The 13,649-nt window shown below is 35.9% G+C and overlaps 1 protein-coding gene across 2 annotated transcripts in view; it reads left to right on the top strand.

Annotated features, from left to right (window-relative positions):
• Positions 1-334: 334 nt before the first annotated feature.
• LOC117404907 (myosin-IIIb-like) overlaps positions 335-13,649 on the top strand; it is a 94,040-nt gene continuing 80,725 nt past the window's right edge. For both annotated transcript variants that reach the window (XM_059032268.1, XM_034924236.2), the window contains exons 1-7: positions 335-491; positions 2,288-2,471; positions 2,964-3,098; positions 6,226-6,330; positions 6,575-6,674; positions 7,441-7,517; positions 8,828-8,973. In XM_059032268.1, the coding sequence (XP_058888251.1) occupies positions 490-491; positions 2,288-2,471; positions 2,964-3,098; positions 6,226-6,330; positions 6,575-6,674; positions 7,441-7,517; positions 8,828-8,973 (749 nt within the window). In that variant the 5' untranslated portion in view covers positions 335-489. The remainder of the gene's footprint in view (positions 492-2,287; positions 2,472-2,963; positions 3,099-6,225; positions 6,331-6,574; positions 6,675-7,440; positions 7,518-8,827; positions 8,974-13,649) is intronic.

Below are 13,649 nucleotides of genomic sequence, written 5' to 3'. Positions count from 1 at the left end.
CAGAAACTGTTGGGCACTCTCTGGTGATCACAGGTGTGTCATGTACTAAAGCCTACCGCCGTAACTGCTTGGTTCAGTTGAATGTTGCTGTAGGTGGTGAGTGAGGCAATTTATGCGCTTATTTGTACTGAATTATAATTAAAATACTGTTCTCCACTGAAATGCTGCTACATTATAAACGTAGTTTGCTTTCCCTGTGAAGTGTTTGGTTCATAATCTCCGTCTGAAAAAATGTGTCTCAAAGGATTAGGCAGCTGGTAGTGTCACGTTAATCTTAAATAAATCCACTTCAGATTGAACAGATTACAGTGTTCTAATTAGCCACTGACTGGAGGCCTTGGTTGCACGCGAATATACAATGTCAACAATAGGTGCTCTCTTAATTTAAGTAGATCTTTTTAGGATATTTTGATATGTCCTAAAGAATTTCATTTGAAAAAATTAGCTCAGACTGTACCGGAAGAAAGTGTTAAATCACACAGCATATAAATGTAAGTATTTGTTTTGTATGGTGAACATGTTTAAATCTGCTGTTATTATATAAAGCTGTTAAATGCCTTGGAACGAATTGGTTCACTGGCCATTGGTCTCTGCTTTGGAACGATGCGTCTTGTCACGGGCTGAATAAAAAAAATTAAATCTCTGTGGGGTTTTTTTTTTAATTTTTTTTTTTTTTTTTTGACATTTAGTTATTGATTTTTCCCTGAGGATCGTTTTATGAGCGGAAGGCACTCCAAATGCCATTTGCTCAATCACAGATTTCAGGATGTGCCCTTAAGGGACACTATTGCTTGACTGTATGTGTTTCTGAACAATTTTTGCCATATTTTTTTCAGTAGTGTGGCACAGCTGGTAGTGTTTGCTTCATTCAATTTTACAATAACAGTAATGTTGTAGTTTTGCTTTTTTGTCAAACTGAATGACATATGTCAACATACTGTTTATATGTATTTTTGTATACAGTATGTGTGAAAACTATAATACTGTTTTTCTGTTTTATAAATGTACTCTATGAATTTGAATTATTATTGCCTCCTTTGGAATACACACACACACACACACACACACACACATATATATATATATATATATATATATATATATATATATATATATATATATATATATATATCACACACACATATATATATAAAGTTTGAGAAAAAGGAAAACTGCTGTGTACCAAAATGATCAATAAGAAAAAACAGTTTTTTTTGTATTCAGCCGATGAAGGACTTGTAGTCCGAAACGTCCTGATAATTGATTTGTAATCAATTATTCTACCTTTTTAAGTACCTGAAATATCCTTTTCTTTTTTTTTCTTTTTTCTTATATATATATATATATATATATATATATATATATATATATATATATATATATATATATATATATATATTACTCTTTTCTGTTTTTAAATTCTGCATGTGCTCATAAATGTTGACTCAGATTATAACAAACAGTTTTGGTCCCATCAAACGTAAATACCTCCAACAAATGCTTTCTCATGAGAAAGGATTATGGGAAGCTGGCTTTTCATAGTAATTATAAATGTAATATCATTACAGTTGGACTGATAAGTGTTGTGGATTAACCTATCCACGAAGAAATATGCTGAATTCATGGTCAGTTTGAAATGCTTTGTGGTTTAGTATGCATTGACCTACTGTATCTGTAGTTTATAAGCAGGAACCAGGCAGAGCTTTAGAGTAAAGGGGCTACTGTAGTGTTGCCTTTGGCTTTGACAGTATGCCTAGTTGTTAATCATAAGATGGCAATAGTTAGCTTTTACTGCTGCAGAGCTGCTCTCATCCTCCAGCAGGGCACAGAGAAGACTATTCTGAAAACAATCACAGAGTAACAACAATAAAACCTTTACACCTTTGAAACATAAATTAGTTTTTCCTGTGGTTGCTCTTCAATTGTGTAGTGTCTCTGAGGCAAAAGAGACAGCCTTCTAATGATTACAGTAGATAGTAGTGGTATTTTTACGGTGCCACGAAAGAGGGTATAATTCAACCCCACAAAAACAACAAGTGAATCATCCATCATTGATTGAGGTTTGGAGTTCGGGCTTTACCTACTGTAAGTGCATCTCAGTAACTTTTTAATGGCACAATTGATGAAATTCTTTCAAATATATATTTAAATAAAATAGTTTATTTCACTTGTACTGTAAGTCTCAAATTCGTTTTTTTTTGTTTATAAAAAAGATAGAGTTTTGCTTTAGAGTAATAATAGAGTAATAATAGAGTAATGCATTCTAATTGCCGTTCTCTTCATTTAGGAGGTCATTTTATGGACTCTTCCCTTACAAGTCCAGGATGATTGGTCTTGAAGCTCTGGCAGACCCATCGGATGACTGGGAAATTATAGAGACTATTGGGAAAGGTACCTATGGTAAAGTCTACAAGGTAAATAGCAAGAAAGATGGAAGCCACGCTGCTGTAAAGGTTTTGGACCCTATAAATGTGAGTACGTTGTACTGGGTTACTTCACTTTGCAGTGTCTACTTACAGAAGTCAGTGTTCACCTTTCTAACCAAGCATCTGAAATAAATGTGGTTGTTTGTATATGCTATGTGGCCATAACAATGCTGTCATGTGAGAGATGAAGCAATCCACCTCCAGGTGCCCGGCTACATTTAATCTACTGACAGACATTTCCACCTCATTGCTCTGCAGTTGAATGTGTTGTCTTGAGCCACATAACCACAAAAAGACCATACCCATATTTGACATAACGAGCATAGGAAGGAATCTTTGCCTGGCTTTGTGTCTAACTTATTTTTATACAAGTGCATACAATATAGGTCATGGTGATCTACCTTTCCCTGTTACTGATAGGCTGTACTGCACAGCTGTGGCAGGAGATGGATGTCACTGACATGCTTGTTATTGTTATGCAAGCTCAAAGGGGGTACTGTGTATGATATTTTAATTGGTTATTTTAAATTATTGAAGGATGTTGACGAGGAGATTGAAGCAGAGTATACCATCCTGCAGTCCCTTTCCAATCATCCAAATGTTGTCAAATATTATGGGATGTTCTACAAGGCTGATGATCTATCTGGAGGTCAACTTTGGTTGGTTTTGGAGGTGAGTTTTTATTTACATCATATTAATAATATTATTTGAATATTTACAAAAATAGCCTCTGTGGTGTATAATAAATAATACATTCTACAATATATAATACATCCTCAACATTATAGAAAAGTGTGTGTGTGTGAGGTCCTGGGGGTAACACTGCACTGTTTGCCTGCAGGTTGGGTTGGGATCTGCTCCTCATTGTGTGTGATTTTAGCAGTCCTACCGAACACGATTGTGAATGCCATAGCAAAACATACAAACGCTATAGGGTGGATTTGGACTGTGGAGAAGTCCTATTGTGGGTTTTATAGGGGTGATGGATTTTAGAAATACAGGTCCCCCGCTGTTTGGTACGTGAATGACAAGGACACAGGAAGGATTTTTATTCGGTTCTATTTATTTTTATTTTTTTTGGAACCTCTTTTTCTAGACTCATTTTTGCTTGAGTAACACTCTGATTAACCTGGTTTCCATAGAAACCTTTTGTCCACATATGAAATCCAAAATGCAATGATAACATGCATTGTCCTTTTTTCATTTTAGCTTGAAGCTGTAGGTTGCTGTACACATTTTTTTGTCATTTTTAATTCCTTTCCAGGGTAACCTCATTTCTAAGAACCAAATGAGTGAAATATAGAAACAAGCAAGGTAGAAAACACATACAAAAAAAGTGTTGAATTTAGCTTACATTTCAGATTCATCTTTTCCCAAACCAAAATGTAGAAAAGATGGAAGAGGAATCAGTTTCAGAAAATTGATTTCGGTATCATATATACTTGGAGAAAGTAATGACAAAACAGCCTTATAAAGCCTGTAAATTATACTGTAGTTCAAAACACATTTACAATGACTCTTATCCCTGCCCCCCCAGCCCCGCTCACACACACACACCTTTGATGCATGGCAGTCCATTAGAGAAAATTGATTGTGAGAAGCTGTGCTTTTTTCGATCAGAATGTTTCATCTCCGCTGTTGGCAAGACATGTCATCAAGCCTGAGTATAGAGATATGGTTGCTGTCTGTTTTATACTGCCTGCCACGGGAGCATGAATGAACTGAATGTCTGAAATGAGTGTAATGTGTTGCCTTCAGTTATCTAATGCACCAGTCTCTTTTGTCTTTGGATGCTTTGGTCCTTGTTTTATTCCTGAACAAAAGTTAATGGAATATATATATATATATATATATACACACACACACACACACACACACACACACACAAACACATAGTTTACATACCCCAATGGAAATTTATAATTTCTAGAAATTTCTTGAAAATAATTTTTTTTTTTTTTTTGCAAAACACCAAAAATGCTAATTCTAAAGTATTTATACCCTTTACTGCCATGGTAGTATTGTCTACAAGGTGGTAGAAATTTCAATATGATAATGCAGAACCTAATTCTAGAAAAGTCTAGAAAATGCTGGATTGTAGGTGAACATTCTTAGATAGTATAAAAGGTTTAGGCTGATTGCTGTCATTACCAAGAAGTCAATATGGGAAAAAGTAAAGAGCTATATGAAGACCTTAGGCAGAAAATGATTTATTGTCATAAAGCTGGAGAAGGATACAAGAAGATTTCCAATCATCTGAATATCCCAATTTCAACAATTGTTTCTATTTAACGCTCCCTCTGTCTGGAAGAAAGAAAGTTCTTTCACCAAGAACAAGTAGAAGAATTGTGAGGAAGGTTAATAACAATCCGAGATTGACTGCCAAAGATATTCAAAGTGAATTGGCTGCAAGTGGGACTGGGGTTTCCATTTTATTTTATTTTTTTTTTAAATTTGAAATTGCCAATTGTTTTTTTTACCCCATTTTCTCCCAGTTTGAAACACCCAATTATTTTTAAGCCTGGCACACCACTGCAACCCCTGCGCTGACTCAGGAGAGATGAAGACAAGCACACGCATTCCTCAGAAATATCCTTCTATGGGGCTGTTTTTCCTCTAACAGTACAGGGAATTTAGTTCCAATACATGTTAAAATGGATTACACAGCATACCAAAAGATATTGGCCAGTCATCTAAAACCCTCTGCTACAAACCTTGGTTTAATGCGCAACTGGACGTTCCAACACAAAAATGATCCAAAGCACACAAAATCTACTTCAGAATGGTTAAAGAAGAATAAAATCAAGGTTCTGGAATGGCCTAGTCAAAGTCCGATTGAGAATCTTTGGTATGACTTGAAGAAGGCTGTGCATAAGAGGTCCTCGGAATTTGAATGAACTGGAACAATTTTGCATTGAAGAATGGTCAAAAATCACAAAAGAATCATGGCAAAAGCTCATTGACAAATGTCCTAATCGTTTAAAAGAGGTTGTTATTGCTAAAGGTGCATCAACTAGCTATTAATTTCATTTCCCTTGTCAGGGTATGAATACTTTTGAATTTGCATTTTTTGAGTTTTGCAAATAAATTGCTCAACTAAGTAATTGTAGACATTTATTTCTTTTAACTTTTTTTCCTCATCCACAAAAGCACAACTTTTGCTACAAAAGATTTTTCCTATAATTATTTGTTTTCAAGAAATTATAAATTTCCATTGGGGTATGTAAACATTATATATAAAACTACAACTGTATATAAAAAAAATTTAAAAAAAAAAAAAAAAAAAACCTGTCAAAAAGACACCTCACTATATCTCACTACAATGAACAACCATTCTGACTTATTGTTAATTTAAGGGTAGCATTCAGTACCACAGTTTAAAAAGCATGTGTGAAACAAAGGAAGATAATTGGTATCTGCAACTCTGAATTTACAGAGTTTACAAAAAAATTGAAATGCCTGTATCAATACTGTCATTAGGAGTAGGGCAACCATGGGCAGCCAGCCCGGCACTGATTCCACGTGACAAGTTTGCCAGCTGTTTCCATTGTTTTGCAAGGACACACTGCCTCAACTTGCAACAAGGACACACAATTTAAGTTCCAGAATACATGTCAGGGATGGCATTTGCTTAACAAATTATTAGTTCAGCCCACCTACGCAGAAGTTGGTGCGGCAGGTGTTTCCATATTTCTGGCTGGGATTTTATAGTTTAGTAGAAGCCTATAGTAGAATTCTGTACCGTAAACAAGTGCAGTGAGTAATGCATGAGTCGTTTTGTCTCACTGTTTCTTCACAGCTATGTAATGGGGGTTCTGTCACCGATCTCATCACAGGACTGCTCAAGCGTGGCCAACGGTTGGATGAAGCTGTAATCTCATACATCTTATATGGGGCTCTCTTGGTAAGGATGTTCATCAAGTCTATAATGACAGTAGAGGGTGCAATTTCCTTTTGAATACATTTTACGCATTGGAGCTATTATTGCAGATAATAGACTTGCAGCTATAACAGCAGGGTTATATTATACATGTAATACAGGAGCAGCTGTACCTATAATAGATTTGCAGATTGTGCTAATTAGGTTCTCTAATAACAGGGTAATTGATTCTAAATAAGATACTATTCTCTTTTGATGTTTGGTCCAGGGTCTTCAGCATTTGCACAGTAACAGAATCATTCATCGTGACGTCAAGGGGAACAACATTCTTCTGACAACAGAAGGAGGAGTCAAGCTCGTTGACTTTGGTAATGACTGCTTCCCATTTATTTTCCTGATGTGTGCAGTTTAGCCAAAGGCAGCAATTTATCGCCTGCTCAGAAAGCCTGAGTGTTTCTGGAGCACTAGAAGCTCAGTGTTTGCAGCAGTCTGAGTCTTGGGAGGTTTCAGTTTAACAGATGGAGCACCTCAGGAATTTCTGACAGATAATCTTTTTTTTCTTTCCCCTGCAAGAAAAATATTTTATACAGAAAGAAAAATTGTATCCAGGAAATATTTGGAAAGAAGCTGTCAATGTTTGTTTCTCGCCGTAAAACTTCTTTTTAGCAGCAATAGCTTAACTCAGGGCTATTACTGCTAATTTAAATTTCATTATTTTGTAATTTGCATATAAAAGGGAAGCTGTTCTGGCAAATTACTTTAACTTGCCTAAGGCATGTTTATTCCCTCTGTGTAAAAAAACTAAAGTGGCCTCATGCAGATAAAAAGAGCTGTCCCACTTAATTTCAAATTAGTATTGCCAGTTTACAGTGGTGTGTGGTAAACTGTCATGCCAAATAATAAATTGCGTTTTTCGATCAAGAATATTTTAATTGCTGTTTATTAAGAGTGGAACAGTGCTGTAAATATATTCAAATAATTGGAAGTGTCTTTAAAATATGCTTTTCACTTTAGTATTAAGTTTGGGGGTAAAGTTGATAAGGGAATAAAGGTAAAACTAAACTGTTTAGAAGATATATTTGCAAACTGTACTTAGTTTAAATAAGAAAATTAAACATGTACCTTTTAATCCAGGTGTCTCAGCTCAACTCACAAGTGCTCGGTTACGAAGAAATACATCTGTTGGGACTCCATTCTGGATGGCACCTGAGGTGGGTAAATCAGGGAGATTGAAATGGTTTATATTGACTGCCCGTTATCGCACTATCCACCTGCAGCTTTGTTTTTTATACATTCTGTGGCTGGGGAAAGAACACCTAAACTCTTTCACTTTTACAGATTAAGACTAGTTCAAATTAACCATGTAAAAACAATCTTGCTGGTTTGGTTCAGCATTCCCCTGCTTGTACCTTGGGAATGAAGGTTATCCCAAGGTTAATAACTTGGAGTCTGTTACCCTCAGCTTATTGGGCAGGAGTTTGCTCAGAACAATCTGCCAATTTGGGAGTGTGCACTGGAAAGCAATTAACATGTATGAATTTGGCAGTAAATTCTGTTTATTGCAATAAAGAGAAGTACTTTCCGACAAAAAAGGTCCCTCAAAACAAGGCAGGGCAATTAACATTTTGTATTTGCTTTCCAATGGCAAATATATTTTACAATTTAATTAACTGAATTCTATTCAATTAAAATACTTCAGTAGTAATCCAGCAGACCAATTTTGTACCAGCTACTAAAGTACCAAAGCCCAGTGCCAATTTTAACAATTTACAGTCGATTTTAATTGAATAGAATTCGTTTTTTGCAAATGAATAACAGCCATATAGAAATAATACCAACAAGCAAGTATAATGTTACTCAATGATTGTAAATCTGCACTGCAGTATGTCTTGCTGATTACAGTATATGCATTACAATTTTGGTAATGTGTAATAACAATGATTTTCAGTCAAGTGTTTGCATGCACACTTGTTTACGGTACAAACTCTGCTTGTAAAACTCAAAACGAAAGGATGGTCCACACTTTGCTCACATCCCTTACAAAAAGAGTACGTTTTAGAGCAGGATAACAGCATTCATGCATATAAATGACCACTTTCATTGATTATTATTGGGTTGGTTTTGCTTGAGTGGTTATATTGAGGTCTTCCAAACCTAAAAAGGAAAGAGGTACATAACAAAGACGTCAAGGAAATGTATAATGATCCAGCCAGGTCACTTTTTACTTATTTTGTTTCCCCTCCAGCCCATATAAATAAAAAAGATCTCTTTAAGATTGAGAAATGTTTTAATGACAAAATTAGAATTCCCTCGAATACAAGCATATCTTTAGAACAGAAGCATTTCAGTACTTTATTACTGTCACCCCAATAAAAGCAGTCCTGTTGAATGGCAGAAAACACATTTGCATGTGCCTTTGCTATCAGAACTACATGACTATAAATTACAACATGCATCCCACAGGACAGTACATTTAAAGACGTGTGCATGTTTAATGCTTTGTTTTGTTCGTACCTGACAGGTCATTGCTTGTGAGCAACAGTATGATTCTTCGTATGATGCTCGCTGTGACGTATGGTCACTTGGAATTACAGCTATTGAACTAGGTGATGGAGAACCCCCCTTATCTGAAATGCATCCTGTGAAAGCTCTATTCAAGATCCCACAGTAAGGCACTAGATGGCTCTCTTGACTTATCAGTTCAGCTCTGCCTCTACATGTGCTTCAGATAGACTTCTGTTTTAAGAAAATACAAAATGGAATGTGTATTAAATGAAATACCAAGCATAATAAAATACCATGCACATTTTCAAAGGAAATTCGACGTTAATGTTACATAATGAGAAATAAACACTGTGAAAGTGTTTAAACTATGAAAACTATGAAAGTGTTTAAAAGTTTGTTTTTTTGTTCTAGTTTTGTAATGGAAACAGCTGTTTTTTCTCCCTTTGTGTAGCAGGAGACTAATTTAAAATACCTTTTTGAAGCACAGAAAACTATAAGGCTCAAAAATCTTGGTCTCATTTTTACTCACAGTAGATCAGCAAGTACTTCCTTACTTTAACATTTCCTTCATGTACTACACCTTTTAATCTTGACTGATAGCCATTTAAAAGCTTTGCTGATGCAAGTGTTTGCCCTTTTGTTATCTGCACAATCACACAATTATCACACACATTTTAAATGTGTCCTTCTGATTTGTAATTTGCATTTCTGATTAGCTCTATTCATATTCAGATGAGGCTGTCATTGGCTCCTCATCACAATGTTATCTCCATCTTTCCTACCCCAGGTGCGAAACAAGCCACTGTGTCACAAAAATGATTCAGGGCACAGGAGAAGTTTATCTCGCTGCCTTTCCATTTGTGTAAAACAGGTCACACAATTACACTAGCAGGGAGAGGGTGCATATTTTCAAACTGATGGACATAGATTTTGTCAAAGAGACGAATGCCCTCAAGTGCTTAAACTGACAGGTCAGCATTAAATTGCATCTGAACTATGCGAACAAACATCATTTTTAGATATGTATAGACCTCCCATAAAAAGAAGTGGGTGTGCTTCAAGGTATTGGGTGCCTGTGGGAGTTTACAGCAACATTGCCGTTGCAATTAGTTATGTAAAAAAAATATACATTACTATGTGGACTTTGTGCTCGTCATAAAGTTGTACAGGTCTAACAATCCAGATGCACACCAAATCATGTGATAAAGTAAAGTGACATCTTTTTGGAAAACATGGGGGAAGAAAAGTAGACAGATGAGTTACTTTAATAGTAGGTACTCTTACTTATGTTCTTAATGATGACAATATTTGCAGTCTGCGTATTTAAAAAAAAAATATATATATTGCTAAATTCATCCACCGTAAAACTTGATTATTTAATAATGACAAATTGATGCAAGGCACAAAAAAAGTGCAATCTTTAGGAAGCAGTAATGTTTTGCTTCTCTATGAGGCACGGTTCCTTCTTTATCAAAATGGATTTTTGGACCTTACACATAAATCTCCTGAATAGGGACCTCAGTGCCTGCAGATGGGGGATAAATCATAGTGAGAAGACAGTGAACCATGAAATGATTCTGTTAACATGTCATCTGTCTGGAATATATTTTCAGATCCCCAACAGAAGGGGCTAGATTATGAAGGGGAGATGGTCTGACATAGCTGGCAATTTGGGATTTGATACTTTGAACCTGCCCCATCTGTTGCAGATAGTTTTCTGGCTTGCTTCCAAAGGGAAGGGTATGCTTCTAATGCCCTGTACCGTAATCTTTACTGTACCTCAGAAGAAATCATCAATGTAAATGTCATTCCAGATGACTACAATTAGGAATCCACCCCCACAGGAATCATAATAGACACATCAGCCTGAGATGTAAAAAATGAGGTGTTCCTTCTTTCAACCAGGATGTGTGAGGCATACCAAGCATTGCTTTCCAGGCAGCCTCTCTTGCTTACAATCAAAAATGGTAAAAACCAAAAGAACAGAAATGGCAAAAATCACTTCGTAAGACAAGAAGTTACAGAGATGATAGGGAACTCACAGTTAGCGCTCCATTGGTCTTTGCGCTTCTGCAAGGTTTGAAAGGGAAATTGGCTGATTATAGTTTCCCTCTTGCTTCAGATTGCTGTTTCCAGAAGTGCAATTGGTTTGTATACATTCACTGTATCTGTTCTTTACATGTTTGGTGTTCTCACATATATAGTTTACATTGACAATGCATTTGATAATTCAATAGAAAAGTAGCACTATAAAAAGACTATAAAAAGAGAAAAAACAGTATAGTATGTACCGTAGGTATTCATGGGAGAGATACTGTAAAATCTAAAGCATAGTGGCTTTTTTCAGTCACGAATAATCCCAGGAAACACTGTTAATGTGTTTATATATATATATATATATATATATATATATATATATATATATATATCAAGCTGTTTTTACCATAAAAGTCTTAAACAAGTCATCTAACCTTTACACACCTCTGTTTAAAAGGTTTTTAAATTGGTATTTTTATGTAATTTTTTGTTTCATAAAAACTCTCCGTCTTAGACGAATGCACAGACATAATTCATCAGTCTTCACATATTTGGATTGATAAACAGATGCACTTTTGATTAGAAATCCTCTGCTGCTGCAAGCAGCATTACATTCCTTTGACTGATGTGACCTTAACCAGCTAATTGTATTCAAATTGTCCTTCTTAATGTAAATAAGACCCGTAATAGAAACTGGGCTTGATGCAGGTGCCTGTTTGACTGGTAATGAGATTCTGAACAAGTGGTCAGAAAGGTAATGATTTAGAATTTGCTGATTTTCTGCTGAAGAAAAAGACTTTGAGCTCCAGTGGTCTATTTTCTAGTCCAGTTTACAAAGCGGTGTAGTCTGTTCTTTGCTCATATTTTTATTTGTATTTTTAAGTATGTTTTCCGAAGTAATGCATTAAATAAATATTAATAACTGTAATTGTGATGCCATGTTCAGCTAGCATGGTAAACTGTATTGAGATAATAAGTATGAGTTTCTTGTGTTGCTAGCATTTACAAAATAAAAACAGATAAAAAAAGTTGTACAGCTTAAAGAGAGGCTTTATATGTGGACATGCTTAATATCATGTTATGTGTGTTGTGTATTATTCTCTATTGTTGTTTTATCAACAATTATTTGCAATGCTATTCCTGCAATGAGAAATTGGGGTGGGGAAGCATAACAGTGTTGCACAGGCTTATAATGCTTCAACTATAGCTTTCAATGTATGATGCAAAAACTTGTTTGCTTCTCTACCCCACTTTCCCCACAGTCAGCTGTGAGGAATCTTTTTTCAGAGGCAGTTTTTGCTGAAATAGACAGTAAGCATGGCAGATAATGATCTAAGCAAAGAATCATCTAATATGAAAAGTGGTCAACGTGACTGGGGTCGCAATCTGTTCTTTATTTATAAGGTGACTGGTGCTGACTTCATGCTTGTGATGAGTTTAATGTTTTAACTGAAATAATAGAAATTTTAAATGGTAGCACTTTATGTAAATGGAAGTTACCCTGGTCAGCTCCTTTTTGTCTGAACACAAAGCAAATGACCAAATGCTTTATGAATGAGGTATTGTTTCCCAAGCAACCTCTGTAAAAAAGAATGGATCCCCTCTGACCATTCTTACTTTCAAGTTCATATTCCATTACCTGCAGGGTAGGTAGTATCCATAATGGTAGTGCCTCACATATCAGTGAGCGTGACCCATCTGCCTTGCAGTTTACAAGGTAGCATTCTAACCACTGTACAAAAGATTGCCTTTACTAGGTGAGCCACTGGGGAAACTCAATGGGCTGTGTATATAAAGAGTACTGGTAAATGCATTGGCATTCAATACATTAAACAGTAGGCTAAACAATACGGTCCTACTGGCTGCAAATCTTCAAAATAATAGATACTATGTAGTTAATATGTAATTACAGTCTGATTAATGCCACATAAAATGTTGCCCTAAAATATCAACTGTGCACAAGCAATCTGCCAGAACAACCTTAATTTCAAAAAAGCTAGAGCCCTACATTGCTGTCGTGAGCACAGTAGGGCTGTGGTGTGTGTATGATGAATTCAGTGCTCATGAAATGTGACACTGATTGATGTCACTGGAACCTGTGCCTGTGCTGGGTTAGTAGGTACAGCATGAATCAAGCCATTGCTTTGCCAGTATAGGTAAATCCTGGCCCGAGGGAAGCTCCCTCATTGTGGAGTGAAAGACTAGTTCAGTCAGCAGGCTAATTCACTGTAAAGACTCCTCTGGGAGAGGGACCAGTGAGATGTGAAAATAGTCCACGTTGAAACAATCAGTCCTACACCCTGGTGATTCAAGCTGGATTTAGGAAGATCTAGGAAGAGCCATTTGAGACTAACAACAAGCACATGCACTGCTTACATTATATTGCAGAAAAACACATACACAGTTTTGTCAAAAGATGCTAAGGATGTAATATATTGCAATTAAGGACGCAATTAAGGATGCTGATGTTATTTTCCAAAGACCTGAATGTGTATATCTGACCAGTACGACCTAAGCCTTGTATTTAGAGGGTTCTGGGAAATGCACTTTTCTCCTCATGAATGAGTAAAAATCTGCCCATCACTGTTCTATTGATCCTGCTCAAAAATCAGTACCTCTATTTATACAGCAGCATTGAAGACACTATATGGTGTGCTCTAATGCTTTATATGATTTTATGGAAAGTAATTTCACTTTAAAAGATGCACACAGATAGGATAAAATAGTGTCATGTCCCTCTCTTTTCCTGTATATTTTGGGAACCAATTGTCAGATTTTGATTATTCTGTACGTGGGCTTTG

Source organism: Acipenser ruthenus, chromosome 10 (genome assembly GCF_902713425.1).
Source record: "Acipenser ruthenus chromosome 10, fAciRut3.2 maternal haplotype, whole genome shotgun sequence".
In the NCBI taxonomy this organism is placed as follows: domain Eukaryota; kingdom Metazoa; phylum Chordata; class Actinopteri; order Acipenseriformes; family Acipenseridae; genus Acipenser; species Acipenser ruthenus.
The sequence above is the reverse complement of the archived record's forward strand: the minus strand, read 5'-3'. Positions and strand labels throughout refer to the sequence as shown.